Genomic DNA, 21,558 nt, shown 5'->3' with positions numbered 1-21,558 from the left:
GAGCAGGAAAGCTGCAGATTGCTGAGGAGAGATCTTTTATTACAGGAATAATAAACTGCATTTTTTAGACACTCTGGGAAAGCTTGGAAGGAAAATAGTTTATAAGAACACAGTCTAACATTTGCGTCAGCTATCTGAGAGGAAGAAAAGAAACTTGAAGTTGCTTTTAATAAACTTGGCCATTAGACACAACCATGGATGGGAGAGGGTGGAAAAGAAACTGGTGATGACAGCACAGAAGAGCAAATTGCCTCTCTCCATTCTGCATAACATCACAGAAAATTAACTGCAAAAATCTCATGTGCACCCACAGATGCTGCCAGTGGGGCAGTGGCTGACACCAAGTGATTCCAAGGAGTTTAAGGATAAAAAGAAACCCAAATTGACTCATTGTATTGGATTGAATAAGAGAATTTCCCTCCTGACCCCAGGGGTGGAAGCGGGTTACTCTCTGAATCAAGAGACTTGATTAGTTTATTTCCCTCCTAGCTGGCATAACTAAAAAAAAAAATATTACAACTATAATAAAATTATATCACTGGCTCAAAAATGTAGCTACAGGCAAGACTCGACCTCCTGTGGTAGTGAATTCCCAGGCTGGTGATATGCTCTGAGACATTTTATTCATCTCAGTGGTTCTGCATTCACTAAATTTTCATTTGCCCCTGGTGTTCCTCTGGCATCCACTTTCACAAAAAGTGGGGGGAAAATGGCAAGTTCTGTGGGGTTTTTTAATGGAATCATCTGCCAATAGGAATAATTTAAACTAAAATGCTGTGAAAAAAATCCCACTCGTAGCAATTCCCAGTGCTCTCCTCTTGATTTAAGCATTATCTGTGCTACCTGAGCTTTGTTACAGCCCAGCAGTGGAGGAAAGAGGAGGAAAACCAGATTTTTTAACATATATTCATGCTGAAATCTGCCTGGTGCTATATTACCCTGAGGTCTTCTAAGAGTTATTGCACAGTCTCACAAAATTTATGTTACCTGCTTGATAAATGTGTGATAACTGTGGAGCTGCTGAATCATCAGTTTATGGCACATTTTACAAGCAACTGTGCATTTCATTGACTCTGTTTTTCATTTTCCCATATTGGTGGTGGGCACACTTCAGTTACCACTCACAGCTCCATCCTCATCTGATTGCACAGCTCTATTAAAGTCACTGGGCTTACAGACATGAAAAGGATTTTTCCCAGCATGTATTTCCAGAATTTACCTTTAAAAGTACCTTTTCCACAGTTCTTAAAGAAAAATCTATTTTTTTTTTTCTGACTGTGTTTAATCATGCAGGACAAAAGTTATACAAGTGAGAAAGATAATGATGGTAAATTAAAGCAAGTGTTCAAACACTGCTTATTGTATTGACAAGCACACAGATGAAAGCATATTTCCAATACTGGAATACAGATTTGGGAATCAAATAACATATACTGGGGAAAAAAAAACAGTAGCTGAAAGGTGTAAAAAAAATTACTTTGCTTTCCCTTCCTTCTAAAACATAGTTGGCTTTTAACATCATCTTACATTGAATTGAATCATACAAAATAAAATGAAAAAAAAAATCACTGTAATGCCTCAGTTAAACAAGCATAAATTCATTTAGAAAAGGATACAGTGAAACTTAAAAAGAATGTGGAAAGCCTTGGAACAGAATATTATAACTATAATTACAGTATTTACTATTGATGAATAATATTGCTGCCTCAATAAGGCCGTGCATATATAAATACAGGAATTCTGGTTTTATCTAGGTGCAGCAAGCTGGAAGATGGCTCCATTTTTTCTGCCCTTTGTTCTAAATGAATAATAAAAAGAATGAATCATCAGCCAGGCAGGGAAATTGAACAGAAAAATTTTGAAAAGCCCCCATTTAAGGCAAGGATGGCAGCGTGTGACGTACTGTAGTGCATGTCCCAGACTTCTGCAGTGTTCCCTGATCCCAGCACCCCACAAAGGATGCTGGTGGGATGAGGCTGTACCTTTTCTGCAGCACAGTCACCAGTTCCAGGAGCCTGTCCCTCTCCACTTCAGTAGCCTGGAACAGAGCCCTGTTGATCTCTGCCTGCAGCACTTCCCAGCCCTGGCCAGCAACCCTGAGGAAAGCACAAGCAGAGAGAGTCTGTTTCCCACTTCCTAAATGAAAGAAATGAAACAAAGGCAGGGTTTGAGCAACATCTCAAACACACTTGTCTGAAGGTGAAGGCAGAACGCAGAGCCAGGCTCACTACCTCCCCCCAGCACCCATCTCTAGACTGCAATAAATAGAACAGAAATATTCGGGTATAAAGTCACAGGGAATGTCATTAGAAACCTGCTTCCAGGATGCTTCCCCTCCCCATCACCCCTGCAAACAAACTTCTACCTCTGATCAATTCATTACCCCTGACTCTCCTCCCACTGCTACTGCCAAAGTAAAAGAAGATTGTATCTCCCAAGTGCTGCACAAAACTATTAAAAGCCTTGATATTGATTTTCTCCCTCTGAAAGGCTTCAGGCAGCACTTGCACAATGGCTGTTTTTGTGTCCAATATGTGATGAAAGGAAGGGGCAGTTTTCCCATGTACCCCATTATTATGTACTTCATTACTTCTCTGACCTCTCTGCATTCAGGAAGATCTCCTTTGGAATAAAAAAAGCAGGAGAAATCTTGGTTGGAATAAAAAAGCAGGAGAAATCTTGGTGTTTGGGAGTGAAAATGGAACAGATTGGTGACAAACAAGAAATCAATTACAAAATTAAGAGAGAAATCAGATGTTAGAGCTCTTGGACAGCTTCAGGTAGGAAGGATGGTGCAAGAAGCTTTCATTACAGAAACAAGGCAGACAGGACAAGGATTTCCAGCAGCTTGCAGAGCATGGCAGAACACCTCCCTTGCTGATACTGAAGTTTCTATACCCACCTTCCAGGTGGGATGTCATCCCTGAGGAAGAAAGGCTCTGTGGCTGCCGACTCCACAAGCCTGTGGCCCATCGTGGACACTGCCCTGCAGGAGGAAAGCTTTGTCAGGGGCTGCACACAGGGCAGTCTTCCCAGAATTCCAGTCATTTCCCAATGTCTGCGTTTGGTAGGGAAGAGCTCCCCCACCCCCTACCTTCACCCAGCACTGGGAGAGACAATCCCAGCTCTGTGCAGTTTGATGGTGTTTGCATGTCACATTTTCATAACCAAATGAACCCCTGCTCTGCAGCAAGGTGCACAATTTGTATTTCCCAGAAAACGTTGTTTTCTGAAATCTGCTTTGTGAAAACCCTCAGGAAGATCTGTCAGGTTCTCTGTTGTAAGAGGAGGAGCCAGCTGATAACAGTGGAGTATCACTTCCAGCCTGGATGGGTTTGATATAGAATGTGTGTGCTTGGGACACCCCATTTGGGTGTGTGCTTCTTTGGGACACCCCATTTCAATGTGTGTTTGTTTGGGACACCCCATTTCGGTGTGTGATTGTTTGGGGCACCCCATTTCAATGTGTGTTTGTTTGGGACACCCCATTTCGGTGTGTGTTTGTTTGGGACACCCCATTTGGGTGTGTGTTTGTTTGGGACACCCCATTTCAATGTGTGCTTGTTTGGGGCACCCCATTTCAATGTGTGTTTGTTTGGGACACGCCATTTCAGTGTGTGTTTGTTTGGGACACCCCATTTGGGTGTGTGATTGTTTGGGACACCCCATTTGGGTGTGTGCTTCTTTGGGACACCCCATTTCAATGTGTGTTTGTTTGGGACACCCCATTTGGGTGTGTGATTGATTGGGACACCCCATTTGGGTGTGTGATTGTTTCCTCAATGAGTTCAGCTGCCCAAAGGCAAGTCCCTGCAGATTTACCCCACATTTCCTTGTCTTTAGGCTGTAGCTAAGAAGAAGATAAAGCCTTAACATGGTGGAAGAGGCAGAGGTGCCTTCTAGGCTAGGAGTGGTTAACCCTAAAATCAAGTTAAGGTTGATGCTGACAGCTTTGGCCTCATCTTAAAATGCAGATTTTTACTCTGTTATCTCCAAGGGGTTTAGCACCTATTTATGGCATTTTTCATTTCACCTTTTCTGAAAGGGAAAGATGATTCACTACAAAGAAACAGAATGGAGAGTTCATCAGCATATTAAAGTTAATGGAAGGAGTGAGCCTTGCTGACCAAGTTATTAACAGCTCCCAGAGTTTTCAGGATCATTCATTGCCCACCTGACACATCAGCTCTTTCCATGACAGAGCCCTTGGCCCTGTACACAAGCAATAATTTATGCATTGCACTTAGTGGTTTCCAGAAAGCCATTACCTAGCTTTGGTTCCTGCTTACCATCAGCAGACATGTGAGGTAAAAAAAAAAAAGGGGATAAAATATAGGTTTGCTCCAGGAGAGCACAACAACTTCTGCAGTTAGAAGGGGGAGGATTAAAGCAGTCAGAAGAGTACAAAAAACTTTTAAATTAAGGATGTTTTAACTCTAACTCAAAAACACAGAACAGGATTCTTCTTACATTTTATAGTAATGTTCTACTTAGACTTGGGGATACTCAGCTGATTTTAAAGCCAAATTTGATGTCTAAAGTAATGAGGTAGGAAATTACACAGAAGAGATCAGTTGTAACTCTAACTTGATGAAAAATTTTCTCCTTCCCCATAAGACCAGTCTCAAATCCTCACTGTCAATTAGACCATGAACTCTTCAGCAACAAACTCAGCAGCAATTTAACAGGAAAGGATATAACTTGCTGTGGTACCACGGTCCCTTTACACAGCCAGAGTGACCCAGAGTCACATCAGTGTAAACAGAAATCAGATTTATTGCTGCACTAAGATTAGTGTAATTTACACAGTCCTCAGCGAGGCTTTCAAAAGGGTGTTTGTTAAGAACAAATGATGTGGTGTGTTTTCAACATTTCTGCATGTAAATCCTACTCAAAGAGCATTTATTGATTTAAATAATGCACCAGTGATTTAGTGCTTACCTAAAACGGCACTTTGTATTAATTCCCCACCCTGCTCACAGAAGTCTGCTCATTAGCAGCCCCGTGTCTCATAAGGGAAAAGACTCCCAAGCACTTAAGCTGACCACATAAACATTATCTGAGCTGCAGGAGGAGAAATAGCTGCTCTACCATCATGCCAAATCTAGTCATGTCTGCAAGTGTGTACATCCTTCTCTGTTCCAGGACAAAAGTCCAAGAGATAATGTGATTAGAGATTCCCATAAACTGCAAACAGGCTGCCACAGCTGTTGGCACAAGGCACTTGCGGTTTGATGAAACTCCCTGGGAAAACTCAGGCTCTTGAATTACTCACAACGTGAAATATTGACATTCTGGTCTTCTTACCAGGCAGATTCTGTCCTTCCAGGCTCACAGCTGCCTGTTTCCACTGGTGCTCCTGAGTGCTCAGAGGGTGATGGATAAGCAGATCCTGACCCGTCCCATGGATGGGCAGATTTCTTCTGTTAATGGTGGAGCAGGTTATAAAACCAATTACATAGTTCAGAGGAAAACAGCTGCACCAAAGCCAAACCAGCAGCTTTTGATTATTGCTACAAGCAAGACAGAACTTTTAATTTACAGGACTTCCTCAGAAGCTTTGTTTAAATTTCTATCCATTGCAGGATGAAAATAAAGGAGAAGTCAGTAAAAAGTGCAGATTATATGAAATCAGGGTACACTAGAGAACCCACAGTGCAGCATCATCACTGCCAGCACAGCTGGCTTGTGTCCCTAACCCAGGTTTGATCCTGGGTTCAGTGCTCCAGCCCCCATTCCTGAGGTATCTGGCAGATTCACAACCTCACCATAACCCCAGGAGGGTTTGGGATCAGTGGGAATGGCATGCCTAAATACTCTTAACAAATCCTGACTGTGGGACAGCAGCAGCTGGGTACCTGCTAATGTTGCTCTGACACATTTGTTTGCTTCCTCCTTCCAGCAGCCAAGGGTGCTGAACACCAAGGAGTCCCCAGTGCAGCCCCAAGCCCTGCTGTCAGTCAGTGACAGTCCTGTCATGGGGCCACGTGTGGATGTGATTGGTATTTCTGCTTAAACAGCCTGAAGTTATGCACAAAGGAACTGAGGAGTTACAAAAGAGTATTCCTACTTTATCATTCCATCAGGAGAGACAGTCAGCAGGACAGGGATCACTGTCTGGAGGCAGCAACCATCTCAGATAATAGGGGAGAAGGAAGTGGAAGAGCAGATCTAAAATGATTACCAAGTGTGCTCCTCTAATTAATTTGTTTTGCCTACCTGATGTGTGAGTTGCCCAATCTTCTCTTCCAGCGTTTTCACCATTGCTTCTCGCTCAGCCACCAGCTCCCTGAGCTGCTCTATCAGGGAGTTTTGTTGCTGAATCTCATTGTTCAAGTGGTGCCCCATAATCTGCCGAGACTCCTTGTTCTCCTCCTCCTTCTGGCTCAGGCCCTTTAAGATCTCCTGCATTTGCTTCTGCTGGCTCTGGTAAAATAGAAACAGGTGAGATCTTTATTTTGCACACAATGATTACTTTAACCCCTCCAAGACAAATATCCATTTAGGAATGGTAGGGCAAGTCCCTGCCCTGCCAAGCCCATTCCTTGGTGGGAGCACACTGGTGTCACTGGTGCCACTTTGGGAATTGGATTTGTTATGTTGACCTGAGCAATGGTCAGATACAATTTGCTGCCAGCTTTGCTGCTCAGTGTAGCAGAACACAGAGCAAGAAAGGCTGGCCTTTGACAAAGAAGTGACTTTTTTCATAAACTGAATGAAACTCAAGACTTCAATGAGCTTTTTGTGGAATTAGAACATGATCAGATTGTGTGACAGTGACATTAAAAGCTGAGGGTACTATGGGGTGACAGATATGAGGCCAGGCTGCTTCACCAGTGGGTTTTGGAGGTTTTTTCCACACTGACAAATCTAATGCCTGTCATGCAGTTTGTTCTGTCAGGCCAACAACCTACAAGTAAAGTGCTTCTGTGATAGAAGGGATAAAAGAGATTAACCATCCCTTCCCAAATAAACCTGCATCTTTCTGTAATAATTTCAGGGGGAATACTCAGAAAAAGTGACAAGTTTTCTTTGGCTCCCCTGATCTGCTGGTCAGCACCCACATTCCCCACAGTGCCTGGTGTGAGAAGGGTGAATGCCAGCTGAGCTAAAACCTACTACCAACAGCAGCAAGGAAATCTGAGTGGTTTGAAACTAGTGAAGAGCTAGATCAGGAAACACAGAACTAACCCTGCTAAGAGGTGGCATATTCTCTAATATATTTGCTATTTTAATTGAGGAAGGCTGTTTAGAACCATGGCAGGACCATGGCAGCAGCCATTTATTTCTTCCTCAGCACCTTTGAGCCTTTGCTAAAACTCTTGGTTTTGAAGATGCCAAATCCTCTCAGTTCCAGCTACTGCAAGTGAATGTGCACCTGGTTTAGTACTCATGGTTCAGCTTGTGTGTTTTGGGCTGTGTAACAAAATAAATGGAAGTTCTGTTTCAAACAAAAGAATTCCTGCAGGACTGCAGGCATTCTAAGGAAAAAAAAAGTCTTCCAGTGGAGCTGCAAGCAGAACAAAGAATACAGGCCAGCAACTTGGGTCAGGACTGAAGCCCTTCCTCTACCTACTTCAATCCTTCTGCAAAATGTTTCTTCCAGCCCCTGCAGCTCAGAGCCACTTGACTGCCACTGTCACACCTGGGGCTGTCTCACAGCCCTTACATGACCTGATCCAAAATGCAAAAGGACTTAAGCTGACAAGGAAACCTCTGGCTGTCACAGTTGGATTCATCAGGCTCCTGCACACCCTAAGGTTGTGTGTGCCACGAAATGACATCATGTTTTATCACCTATAGAAAGAGGGCTGATCTGCAGGAGCTGGGACCAACAGACACAGACTGTACCAGCAAGGCATCTACGAGCTCATCATCGTGTTTCCCTTTCTCCAGCAAGGTTCCAATCTGTTCCTTCAGCATCTTCACTTCTCCACACAGCATTTGGTTCCTGGCTCTTGAGGCGTCAAGTTTTTTTTTCAATTCCTCATGGCTTTTTTGGAGAGCATTGTGTTGCCCGGCAAGTTTCTGCAGTGATGCAAAAGGAAATGAGAGTTATAACTCATCATTAAGCCCCAGGTGCTGTGGTGAGCAAAAAGAATCACATATTAGCTAGTAGAATCTCAAAAATGGTATTAGAATACTGTATCTTCCCTAAGGAAGTAGAAATTATAAATGCTACTTGCTGCCTGCTTGCCAGCATCCAAAAAGAGTCTGTCTGCTCAGGAATCCAGGGGGACTAGGCTGATTCTCCACTGTTCTGGATTCTGATTCTCCATTATTCTGTTCAAATGGAGCAGCCCAGAGCCCTACAGACCCAGGAGGTGTGAGGGATGTCTGTGTTTAGGATGAAGAACGCACACCTGGCCAAGGGGCGAGAGGGAGGCTACAGAGTTTGGGTGCAGCTGTAGCAGGGCTCGGCTGTGAAGTGGTGCAGAGCTTCCTGCAGCAGATCAGGTGGGTTTGTGGAATGGCTTTAGGTAGGGTGTAACACAACCTGAAGGCCAGACAAGTTGTTACACACCCCACATCCAAACAGCATTCTGTCAGTTCACAGGATTTTACCTCCAAAGAGTCTTTCTTTTCTTTTTCCAGGCTGCGAATCTTCAGCACGTTCTTCTCTTGGATTGACAACTTCCTTGGGCCAGCAAATGGCAGAAATCCCTCTTCCATCTCAAACAGTGAAGCTCTGATCTTGTTTTCATTCAACTTATGCTCCAGCTCTCGAACCTATGGCACAATAATGACAACTGACACAGAGTTTTACCAGGGGTACAGTGCAAAGAGGACACAGCCAAAGGCAACTCAGATTATTTCTTGATATTATCATGGTTAACTAACACAGAGCAGTGTCTGGTCTTTCAAATTTAAATTTAGCTGCTAATAAACATGCAGATTTTAGGGCATCTGTGCAGGAAGGAGATTTGCCACCAGACCTCTGGGACATCCAGGACACATGGGAGATCTGTGCCTTTGTGGAGTCATATGTGGAGGCCAGGCAGGCACTCCGGAGTATTTGGAATTGCTGCTGCATGAAGCCAAGTGAACTCAGCTTGTCAACTACTCACTGCAGGCTGCTTTCAGAGACAGGAGAGGGAACTGGGCACTGCCTCAGCTCAGTTCCTCTGCCCTTTTTTGGAGGAACCTGCCTCACTTTTGATCCAGTGACTGGATTTACAAGATCCCCACTGACTACAGAAGGGGCCTGAGGAGCCTGGCTCAGAGAGAAATCTCTCCATTACAGCAGAGAACAGTAGGAACAGTGTTCAGATGAACCCCAGGCAGGGGATATAACAGAAGGAAAAGGAATTTGCTCAAGGGAAAGCAGAGGTTAACAATCTCAGACAATCAGTGTGCAAAAAATCAGTTTGATGGCATATAAACAGCAGAAAAATAGGAAAATTACGTGTCAAATTGCCTGAGAGAAGTTTTATTTAGATGCAGACAAAACTGCCTCCCTGCCTCCTGCTGACATTTCAGCTAAACTCTGCCCTTCAGAAGATTCAAGAGTTAAAAGATTTTACTGGAGCTCCCGAGGGAACAACTTGAAAATCTTATCTGGCCTCAATTCTTCCCATCTGACTCCAAGCACTGAACAAAGGTGTCTAAGTCAGAGCACAGACACTGACAGGGCTCCTTCTGTTCTCAGCGGAGAGAGGCACCTTCAAAACACCCTGGGACTTGAACTAGGCTGCCACAGCTCTCCAAGGTCACTGAACTCCTTCCTTTGACAAAGATGTGAAAGATTCCCAGCTGAAATACCAAAGCTTGCAGAGCTGCAACAGAGTCGTTAACATGGTCTGCACACATCAACACAGAGATGTTAAGAATTAATGAAGAACTAAGAGTACTTTTACCTCAAACTGAGGTGATATCTATACTTAGAAAGAGAATTCCAGCTGAACCATGCAGGGTTGTAACTCACCTTGGTTTGGAGAAGAAGAATTTGCTGAGCTCGTCCACGCCAGCTGCCAGAACGGGTCAAGAGACTTTGGATATTCACATCTTCCCCAACTTCATTGGCTAAAAGCTGGGAAAAAGGGATTGACATCAACAATAAGGCTTAAATAGATGTGTTGGGGAGAGGGGAGGAAACGAAGCTCTCTCTAACAGGGAACACGAGCAGTTTTCAATACACACAATTATTTTTGATGTAATGAGTATTTAACCATAACTAACCAGGAATAGAGAGATTGTCTTCATACACACCAGGAGTTGAGCCAATCTCCCTTGCAAAATTCGGACACAGCTGAACTTAGTATGAAGAGCAATTAAATTATTTATAAAAAGGTCAGAGCAGAGTTCTATTTTTAGGACCATATTCTCTACTCTGATCTGCATTGCAGGTTTCCTACACAAAGTAGGGACACCAAAGCAATCAGAGCACATAGTAACACTTAAATCCATCATGAATCAGAGGAAAAGGTTTTTCTGGATATCACTCCAACAAACTCTTTAAACACATGCTTTAGTTCAAGCATGGCCTTTAATCCCATTGATTCCCATGGGACTGAAACCTGCATTAAAACTAAATACATAATTAAATGTATGGGAAAGCAGGAATGAACCTGGATGTAGGTCACAAACACTTCTGCAGATCTGGGACTTGGAAACTCTAAAGGATTTGTGTCCATTGTACAATGGAAATGCTGGACACAGTGGGGGCAGAGCACGAAATCCGTGTGTCCATGGGCACAGCTCCAAGGCAACCACCACATTTGTGTCTTCCCTACCTCCCCACTCATCTGGACTAATTCATGGGGGCCAATCAAACCAAAAGCCTCCCATCTTCCCAAGACTGAACTTCCTGCAGGGATCCCAGCCCCAGCCTGCACCCTGCAGTGGTACCTTTTGGGTCAGCTTCAGCTCCTGTTTCACAGACTGGAGCTGGTTCCGATATTCCGTCACTTTTAAATGGGCTGCGTTCAGTTTTTCTTGCAACGCTTTCACCTCTGGACTTTCAGCCTTTGAAGAGAGGAATGTACTTGGTGAGAACAGAATCCTCAGGGAAAAACTGAACGATTAAGATCCATGGATCCATCAGGACCACAGAAATTCTTTGTCCAGACCTAATTTTTGGGGTATGGAGGAGGTACAGGGGAATTTGGTCCCAGAACTGGTGACAGGGATACAGCCTTGCCATACAAAGGAGAGAGCTGAGTGTCAGCTGCTGACTTCCTCATTTCAATTACAATTCCTACCAAGTTTCCTTCCAGCATTTTCAGAGTTGATTCCTTGATTCCTGCAGCATCACCACCAAGGGAACGGATTTTTTCTGCGGCTGCCTGTAGCTGGAAAAGAACCCCATTGTTAGTGTAGAAAGGATGCAGAGAACAGCATCCTTCCATGGAGAATTAATTAGCAAAAAAGTATAACTTAGATGTTTATTTACTCTAAAAAAAAGCCCACCAAACTTAATTTTCCCTTGTTTTTAAACACAATCAGTAGGAAAACATCGTTGGTTTTTTCTTCCCAAAAAGTCATGTGTTATTTTACTGTAGAATAACTTCAGAAGATGTTTCTGACTTGCTGAGATGGGATCAGATTTCAAGTATGGAGACTTCTGAGATATTTTATCACCAAAAGTGCCTAAAATTAATGTTTATATACATAAATACAAATCCTGTCCAGCCCAGGATATTCCATAAAAAGCAAATAGCTCTACTCAGTAGAGGAATATAAAAGGAGAACTGACTACCTGACACCCTAAAAATGAGATTTAATGGGGTTAAGGCTCATTTTCCTTAGCTGGGAGCTCTAAAATAGCATTTTTTAATCCATGAAGAATAAAGACTCTGTCTCCTCTTGCTTGCCACAGCAAAGGAAGACAGACATACAACCCCTCCTGCTCTGAATCACGCCCTCTGTTGCTGTTGCAAAGATTTCTAAATGGATGAGAGTGCAGGAATTTGGGGCTGGAAAGGCCAGGAAGTGTTGCTTTAAAGGCTTGGGACTTCATGCTTTGAGGTGGGTGGAAAATCTTGATTATTTGCCTGAATGAAAGAAGGCTCTAAGGAAGAACTCCTTCATTAAAGGCGCATCTGGGGAAAAACTAACTCAGAGCCAGTTCTCATTTCACCCCTTTTGATGGGTTAAGGCCACTCTTTCTACCCAGTTCATAAAGTTTTGTAGTTAATGGACTGAGAATGAGGAATTTCAGCTGGAGCTGGCAGCTGCTGGCCCAAGTTCTAAGGAAATTTTCTGCAAACATCCCTTTGCTTACATGGACCACCCCTTGCCAAGTGATTGTTCGGCGGCCACACCTTCCATTCTGTTTGGGGAACATAACCATGTTAAAGCACTTATGATTTGCAGATTTTTCTGTTTCCATGCAAGCAAAGAGCTAAAAATTTATAAAATAACAGTGTTTTCTATCTATCACCCCACATTTTTGATAGATACCTCCTAGTGTCAAACGTTGCTTTAATTTTACACATCATTTACATCTTCATCATCTTCCTGAAATGTTTGTGCTCCTTTCTTTTTGGGTTAAAATCTGAGAATATTTCAAGTTTCTGTTTGAATAATAGTCATTACACTTCTGCAGTAGGGGAGTAGAACCAAGTTGATTTTTCCTTAAATTATTCATGAATTGCTCCACTACTTGTGTAATTTTGTAGGTCCCAAACTACACCTAATACTTCTTTGCCAACCTGCCAACTGTTTGACAAGACCCCTCTGACCAGAACACTGTGGATTTATGCAGGAGTTCTCCAAAATTTAATTTAATCTATGACTTCTTGATCTTTCAGGTAGCTGGGGTGCAATTCAGGTAGATGCATGACTCATCATCAAGTGATGGTGAAAGACTGAGTCAAAATGTATCTGTCAGCATTATTGATTCATTTAACTGACATCTTCTAAGAAAGCAAAGTTCAGGAAACAAAATAAAGATTATAAAAAAAAAAATCACCAATACTGTGTAAGGAAGAGGAGCAGTAGCCAAAGGACAAAGCAAATACTGACATCATGACATCTCATTTTCAATTCAGCAGCCACCTGAGTAAAATTACTTCTGTGAAAGGTTGGCAAAAAGTCACAGTAAATCAGAAAATTTAACCTTCCTGAGTGAAGATTTGCTGTCTTATATGATATAGTTTGGTGTTGTCTCAGTTCTGTAAGTACTTATTCCAGAAAACAGCTTTTATTATGGGGATGACAAAAGCTTAGAAGAATAAAGAACTAATTACTGACTGGTATTAACGAGGTGGAAATGTAAGACAAAGGTGTGAAATTTGCTCCTCCTCACAAAAAATAAATAATAAGAGAAATATCATTGCCAGACTGGTAGAAAGGTCTCTGTGCTTCTACAAATGAATATTCCTACTTGCTGTTTAATAAATCCTTGTCTCACTATAACTCAGGGATATTCTTTCCTAGCTCCTCCTGTCTGCAGAGGTGAAACAGCTGAGGGCACACATCATGGACACAAATGACCACAACCCAAAGCAAACACAGATTTAAGAGCACATTCAACATGGGAACACGAATCAAACCCACTTTCTGTCCCAGAAGCTGGATTTCCATGTTTTAGGGTGCAAAAAGAGAACAAGAAAAACGCCTCACTTCTCGTTCCAGCTCCTTGACTTTGTGGTTCAGCTGCTTCACTCTGGTTCTCTCACTCTCAGCCTCAGCAGTTATCTCACGGTTCTTTTTGGCCAACTCAACTATTTTAGTGGCTGCCACATCTCCAGCTAAACCAGACACTCCTGCAAAGAACACATAAAAGCAGAGGACACATTTTACAGGCAGGATTCAGAATAGATGATGCTTTTGTTCTCTGTCACAATGTACTTTTATTGTCCCATCCCTTCCTCTCAGAGCTGTGCCAGGCACTTAAATGAACAAGTGAGGGAAGAGATGTCAGAGGTGCCAGCTGGATGGGTTGATTCTTTGATTCAGCAGCTCCCCACGGCCACATTTCACACTGTAGCAACAGCCACGTGTCACAAGGCCACAACAGTGGTCGCAGCAACATTATTACCTAGAGAGAGCAGCGGTGTTTCCTGCTCACTGCTGGGAAGGATGGTTAGGAACAGGATTTTTTGGCATTATCACAGAAAAAGACAACACTCTGCCTTGCCTGGTTGTTTACTACTGGACGAGTTGCTGGAACAGAGGTGTGAACATTTCTAGACATCTGTCCTCAAAGGTCAGGCACAATATTACAGTTGGGTCCTGGACAAGGTCCAGGAAATGTCATTGTGCCTATTTATAACTCCCTTGGGATTACACAGGGAGCTTTACTGGATGACTCTTTTTAATTGCTCTTTTAAACAGCCATATCACTGGCTCCCTCATCAGGGAGGGTTTGATTAGAGCCACAAACAAAGCAAACCCCAGGCCTGGCTGCTGTGTCACCTGGCTCTGGCTAACATCACCCAGGTGAAAGAAAGCTCTTGGACAAGTGCAAAATCAATATCCTGGCAAACAAAGTCCACTAAAACCTCCAGCTCAGCAAGGAACATGAGCCTGCAACAACAAACCCTTGGTGGGGGGCGTGAAGACAGAACTTGGTTGCTGTTGTTCCTCTTAACTCTTTCACACTCCTTCAGAGCTCTGCAGTAATGACTTTTCTCTGACCTCTGTGAAGGTTATATTCAAGAACTGGGGTGAGGTGAAGGGTGACAGATCACTCACAAGTGAATGCTGAGTTCCATGTAACCCCAGAGACATTAACAGAGTTACACAGAACACAGCTGAGAAGAGAATTTGTTCCTATGCCACTCTTTAAAAAACTTAAAAGAGCTTTAAACTTAAAATCTTTAATAAACTTATGTAAAGAACATAATTTTTTGTTTCAAAAGCATTTATTTAAAAGCACTTCAAACCAATTCATTATTTTAAAAAGCATTTCCACTGTTCTTACTCCTTCATGTGGTTTGTGTTTCCCCTCCCACCTAGGAGCTACTTCTACCTCAGTTTTCAGGATAAATAATGGCTGCTGAGGAATACAGTAAATACTAAACTTAGCAAAGCCAGGATGGTCCTTCCATGTTAAATTGATGGTCTTCAAATGCATTGCACACACTCAACCAAAGCTTTTCTTTCCCAGGCATTGTGGGGATTGCCACAATGCAGACAGGGAAAACAGAGGCAGGGGATTGGCATCAGCCAGAGAAGCTGCAACAGCACATCTGGCTCCTGGTCCTGACCAGGAAGAGTTTATCACCTCTCCTGCAGGCAAACGACAGCTGATTATTAAGAATTAAGGTGTAATTTAATGTTATTTAGTTCTATTTGTTGCTGTCCCCCTTCTCTTCAAGCCTGGTCATCACTGCTGTCCTGACCAACAGTGGCACCCAGTGGAGGAGGTGCAGCCTGCACATTTCAGTTTTCGGAGGACACAAAAGTCACTTTAGAAGCTGGGTTTTGCATTCATCCAGCATCCTGCTTATGCCTTGTTCAGGCAAAAAATAAAAGGAGCCTGAATAAGGAATTTAACTCTACATAGCTGCAGCAAAGCTCTTTGACATTAACAGGATATTTTCCAAAATATGATTTCTACAAAACATCATAATTTTTATGTCAATAATAGCAAGTTTACTGTTCTGTGAGGAACAGGGATCACTGTGTACCCTAAAAGAGCACTATTCTTTTCAGGGACAACTTTTTGTCATCTTCAAGCAACCCAACATGGTGAGAATACAAAGTTGCTGTGTTTACCCGACAGAGCCAACCTCTCCTCCTGCACTGTTTTCTGAAGCTGCTTTATTTCAAAATCTTTCTCTGACACCAGTTTGTAGAGTCTGCAGTTCTCATCCCAGACCTCTCGGAGCTGGTCCTGCAGCTGCTCATTCTCAGCCTCAAGGACACTAGGAAAAAATAAACCATAATTGCAAATAATATACAACTAGATGCTCCTAGGAATTAAATAATGAAACAACTGCACAGTAGATGGGCTGAGGTTACCAGGAGTGGGTTTACTGAATTAGGCAGAATATCCTAAACCTCAGATAAGAACACAAGCTGATTATCTGATCTATTCAGTTAACTTCTTCTTAAAAATAAAAAACTCCACTTTCTTGAGCTGTCTGGGGCAAAACGGAGCAGGTGTATTGAAGTTACCAAATAGTGTCATCTCAGTCTTACTTACCTGATTCTCCAGAGGAAATCAGGCAGCATTCAGCATGTGGGATATTTGTGCTTTCTTTTCTATAGTTTTGACAAAGCCAAGAGAAGCCAACAGAGCATCGACTACAAAGCTGCCCCTGGGGTCCTTTAAAAATGAATGTTTTAGAGCAATTCATAAAAGACCAATTTCCTGTGTCCTCAGCTGATTCTCTTGGAACCCTGTGAGCATCGGTTTTTGTATTGTTAATGCTGCTTTTTGGAATTCATTTAGAAACAGAGAATATCAAAAAAAGCCCTCTGAATGGGAAGAAATAGCCCCGATTCTCCTATTCTTCAGTACATTTAGAAACATTTAAAGGTTTCATCTCTCTAAGACATCCAGAGAATTAGTAACTCTAATCTCTTTACTGCCCTTATATGATGGGTCCTCCAAACATAAAATCCAGGAGCTGTGGCTTCAAGGGCTCAGTTCAATTGTGGGAGTTCAGAATTATCTGAGCTCTCTGACACGGGGTCCTTGAGAAAACCTGGGAACCAATACAATTACCCACACACCGGTGCCACTTGGGCTGCCCACCTGACCCCAGCTGCTGCTGGTGGAAGATGTAGGTCTCCTGTGCCCTGTGATTCCCATGTGGAAGTTCCTGACACCCTGCAACATCTCAGATATCATCAGACTCCTAAATAAGGTGGATGAATTGACTTCTAGATTCTTATTTTCTACAGGGTAACCCTAAATATTTACACTTTGGAGATTTGATTTGGATAAAGTACAGCTGTTACCTGTAGACACAGCCAAGTCAGGTAGCTCAATAATCATCACCATTTTTTTTTATTTCAAAGTTTTAGCAAGCTTTTAGCACCCATTGGACCTGAGAGCTTTTAAATACAGCCTTCCATCTGCCCATGTCAGAATAAATGACCCCTCAAAGCACTGCCATAAACAGCACAGTCAGTTTAGGAGAGGATCCACAATCCATAATTAAGAAATGCACTTGTGTTTCAAAGCTGGAAATCAAAGGGAGATCAAAGGCAGCTGTTTTCAAAGGAGAAGAAAGCAAGGAGCCAACGTGAGCAGAGGAGAGGCAGAACAGAGTTATTCCCACACGAACCACTCAGAGAAGTGAGCAACAAAACTCAGATCCAATTAAAGACACTTGAACCAGAAGATTTTGGACAGTGGGGGATTAATACGAAAAAAGGGTTCTAAGCTCTTAACACACCTGAGCAGTGAAGTCTTCTGAGATCTGGAGTCCAAGTCTTGAGGAAAAGCACTTGGAGGAGGATGGACAAAAATCCCAACTGCACAGAGCAGGAGTCTCCTCTGAGGAACTTCCCCATCTCAGAGGGACTCTCCCCGTTACAGTGGTAGCAGATCCACCTGAGTGCTTCAGCTACAGAAAATCAGCCAAAAGAAACAAACTGCAGAAGGTACCTCTTTTCACCCTCCTTCAAGGAATCAGAGCCAGGTGGAGCTTACGAGCAGGAATTCAGGTGGTTTCCCAAATTGCATGCCCCATTCAGGCCAAAAAAAAAGTAAGCAATTTAACTGTTATGGAATTGTGTCTTTCCCAACTCTTTTTACAGATTCTCCACGTGATGGGGAGGTTACTTAAATACATTCAAATACAGCAAATAGAGAAGAGAGGATAAAGTTACAGAGAGAACATAACAGAGAGGCAGAAATATCAGCTAAACACTTGCCTAAACAAGATTTGGGAGTAGGATGGGAGGAAGCAAAAAAGAATTCCCAAGGCTCGAAGGAAGGGAGACTTCTGAGAGGAGGAATGTTTTCCAAGTGCTGCTATAAACAGTAGTGACAAGCTGAAATCACTGCCACTGCAGGCCATATGGAGTCCTGTGATCCTGGAACAATCCTCTGATGTGTTGTCATGGGAATACTGCAGAATACATCCTGGTGAATCCCTTCCAGAAACAAATCCTGCCTGGATTTGATCACTCACAACCAGTCCTCTGCTGAATGTACACAAGCAAAGGACAATCCAGATAAATCTGCTACACCTGCCATGTCAGACAGGGACTTTTGACAGTCAGTGACACAGAAACAGAGGTAAACAACAACTCTGGGATTACTCAGGTATAAAGCACTGAACTCTAAATGCTGGGCTTTCCTGTACTCTGCACACTGCCCATGATGTGCCCTGGGAGCACCCAAATCCCTTTCCTCCACCAAACATCTGAACTATGGGAGTGTGCTCAGTTTTTTTCCTCTCCCCCCTCTCAGGCTCAGTTTAAAGGCACAGAAAGGTACAAAATTAATTTCTGGACATAGAGCAGCAATAGGGGATATACATCATAAAGTCACCCCAAGACAGGGAATCAGCCTCCCAAAAATTTTTTTAAAAATCAGATTTCCATCATAATCTTCTACAGATTATCAGGACAAAAAGTTGAAGGCAAGAGGACAGCTGGTAGAGATCAGATCAGGAGCTTAACTTGGCAAATCAGACAGCTCTGGTGAGGCACCGGTGTGTGAAGGAATTTCTTCACCTGGCTTCACCACAACCACAGAGCAAAGCCCTGAACAGCCAGCACTGAAGACACCTTTGGGGTATGTCCAACCTCTGACCTGTTCTAGTTTGGAAAAGAAGGATTAATTGGCTCAGAAGGAAAGGTTGACTATATCCTGGGAGGAAGAGAAATTATCTGAGCTGGGGTTTCAAATCTCCTCCAGTACTCAGCAAAAAAGGAAAAAAACAAGATTAAGGGAGATCCATCCCAAAATGCCCAATGTCCTGGTATTCTTGTGATCCACTAAATCAGGATATGTTGCAAGGAAGGCCCAGGGAGCTCTCTTCTGCACTGCAGGCCTGTGGCTTGCTCCCAATAGCTGCTTTGCCTCTATCCATCCTTGGAAATTATTCATGTAGGGAACCTGTTTGCTTAAGGCTAGGCAGGAACTAACCAACAGTTCAGAGGATGCCAGGGATCCCAAAAGGCAGGATTTTGCCAGGTAGTACCTGGCTGCCCCTCACATGTCACCCTCAACCCCTCTGTCCTACATTTGTAAAACACTGATTATAAAGAGCACAGCACAATGCCCTGAGGATAATTAGGATAATCCTGCTCCTCAGGATAATTAAAGCCCAGTGTGTGAAGACAGAAAGTGTCCTGCCAGCTTAATAATATTGAGTTTCATGAGATCATAAACAAAATATACTTCAGTGACTTCCTGAAGGAATGGTGCTGCCACACCTTTTTACCTTTTGCTGGCATCTTCATTTACAGGGGGTCCTATTTTAAACAGATTTAGATCATTCAGGGCTCTTAAAGTCTCCCTAGTGCTGCCGGTGTCCCTCTGACTGTTCTGCTTTTCCTTCTTCCTCTCCATCACATTTTGCAGCCGCCTTTGCTGTTGCTCCTGATAAGCCTTAAACTGGCTTTTGAAATCTTCATTCACTTTTATGTCTGGCTCCATTGTTTACTAAAAGCAGAACAAGAGGAAGAGACAGAGAGCAGAGATCAGCACTGCTTTGAAAAACACTCCCTTCTGGCAGCTGCTCTGCAGCTTTTCCTCCCTGACCTCTGCCCAGTCTCCCACCACCTTCTCCTCCTCTCCAGCCCCACGGCCTTGCTTCAAGTGCCTTTTTCCATAAATGGCTTTTAAGCAGCCCTAAAAAAAAGGTTGTTGGGTCTTTTTCACTCCAGAATTCAAAAAGCAACGTTTCAAAATGTTCTTAAACAGATCTGTTTAAATAAACATTTTAACAGAGGAGCAGGTTGGGGCCAAATCCAAGAGAACGTGGCAGCCACGTCACACTGGCTAAAGGGAGCACAGAGTGCTTGGGACCATCAGCCTCCCTGCCCACGGCCAGGAAAGGTGGAAATGCCCCCATTTTTGGGTTAATGGGGGACTGACAGAGGAAGAAAAATCATTTTTTTCCTTATGCTCCCTTTGGGCAAGACAAGAGTGTAGCTTACACCTGTCCTCCAAATTTCTAATCACTGAGGGATAACGTTAAGTAACTAAATAATAATGTATTAATTATAAAATATATTTAATTATAAAATATATTATTAATGGATATTTTTAAATAATCATATTGCTACCCAAACCTCTTCTTAGAGAGTTTATCAGAAAGCTTTTGATAAATTCCAGCCCCTTTCTCCTTCTGTTTGACATTTATTGTCAGCAAAAAAACCCTGCTGCACCTTTGGTCTAGAAAAACCAATCTGTAAATACTTCAAAAGACTCGCCCTGCACTGAGTAATTAACACAGGCCCTTTCCCACACTGAGGGAAATCCAATTATCCTGATTAATGCGCCAAAATGCAGCGTATCCCTTTGTGCCAGTGTGTACCTTACGGGCAGAGACTCACCTGGACAAGGTGCACTGAGGACTGACAAGTGCAAAGAGCAGAGTCTGGTGCCTGCACACAGCCCACAGGGCTCTGGGCATGAGAGATCAAAGAATTACGGAATCATTGAGGTTGGAAAATTAATTTTAATTGATTAAAGTTGATTCTGAGATTTGGGGAAGGCCTGTAGAGATAAGGAGTCAAATCCATTTACTTAAGGAAACTTCATAGGAAATTTAGACAGCCCTTCTGGTTTCAGTAACCTTTGGGTTGATAAGTAAATTTATAATTAGATTGGCCCCCACTAATTGGGTGGGTTTAGCCACTGACCTTAAAGATAGCAAAGATAAGCAAGAACATCTTCCAACAGTAGTTGTCTCTCTTCTGAAAATATCCTAGAATTCTTAGTAGCTATTTCAGGCCTTAAATTACCTTCATAATTTTTCTCAGGATTTTCTTTACTTAGACTGCATTACTGATTGATTCATCTATTCATTTATTATTTATTTTACTTATCTATAGGGCAGAAATGTGCACAGTACTCAACTCCATCACACCATGCCACAATGGAAAAGCCCTCTAAGATCCTCACATCCAACCATTAACCCAGCACCAAACCTTGTCCCCAAATGCCACTTCCATGGTGATTCCAACACTTCCCTGGGCAGCCTGTTCCAACGCCCGACCACCCTCTGGGTGAAGAAATATTCCCGAATATCTCATCTAAGCCATCCCTGGCTCCAGCCAGGCGGGGTTGGAGGGCTCCAAGGCAGGGTCACCTGGAGCGGGTGACACAGGAATTCATCCAGGTGGCTTTGGAAAGTCTCCAGAGAGGGACATTCCACGCCCTCCCTGGCCAGCCCTTTCCAGCCCTCTGCCGCCCTCAGCGTAAAGAATGCCTTGGTGGTTTTGAGGCGGAACTTCTTGTGTTTTCGTTTATAAATTTTAATTGCCAACCTGTAACTGTAACCGCCATCCTCGCCCTGTGACCTGCCAGGACCTGGTCCTGCAGCGCCGCGCTGTTCCCCCATCCCGGGAAACTCCTGCCCGCTTTCCCCCTACCCCCCTGGCCTACCCGAACCGGCTTCCCGAGGGCACCGGGAGGGTCCCCCCGGCTGTCCCCGTTGGCTGCTGGGCAGCACCGGGCCCGGAGATGCGGCCCCG

General features: G+C 43.3%; 1 protein-coding gene across 5 annotated transcripts in view; it reads right to left on the bottom strand.

Moving 5' to 3' along the window:
* CCDC13 (coiled-coil domain containing 13) overlaps nt 1-21,558 on the bottom strand; it is a 25,722-nt gene extending 4,164 nt beyond the window's left edge. For 2 of the 5 annotated variants that reach the window (XM_010394772.3, XM_010394774.3), the window contains exons 1-13: nt 21,470-21,558; nt 19,299-19,519; nt 15,667-15,815; nt 13,567-13,709; nt 11,202-11,291; nt 10,849-10,965; nt 9,926-10,030; nt 8,566-8,730; nt 7,852-8,028; nt 6,220-6,426; nt 5,308-5,423; nt 2,903-2,986; nt 1,983-2,096 (exon numbers count right to left, since the gene is read on the bottom strand). In XM_010394772.3, coding sequence (XP_010393074.2) covers nt 1,983-2,096; nt 2,903-2,986; nt 5,308-5,423; nt 6,220-6,426; nt 7,852-8,028; nt 8,566-8,730; nt 9,926-10,030; nt 10,849-10,965; nt 11,202-11,291; nt 13,567-13,709; nt 15,667-15,815; nt 19,299-19,513 — 1,682 coding nt within the window. In that variant the 5' untranslated portion in view covers nt 19,514-19,519; nt 21,470-21,558. Of the gene's footprint in view, nt 1-1,982; nt 2,097-2,902; nt 2,987-5,307; nt 5,424-6,219; nt 6,427-7,851; nt 8,029-8,565; nt 8,731-9,925; nt 10,031-10,848; nt 10,966-11,201; nt 11,292-13,566; nt 13,710-15,666; nt 15,816-19,298; nt 19,520-20,415; nt 21,402-21,469 lie in introns of those variants that run through there. The other 3 variants (XM_019283225.2, XM_039550114.1, XM_019283228.2) reach the window with 3 other exon arrangements.

This window comes from Corvus cornix, chromosome 2 (genome assembly GCF_000738735.6).
Source record: "Corvus cornix cornix isolate S_Up_H32 chromosome 2, ASM73873v5, whole genome shotgun sequence".
Classification (NCBI taxonomy): domain Eukaryota; kingdom Metazoa; phylum Chordata; class Aves; order Passeriformes; family Corvidae; genus Corvus; species Corvus cornix.
Note: the sequence above shows the minus strand (reverse complement) of the source record. Positions and strands in the feature narration are given on the sequence as shown.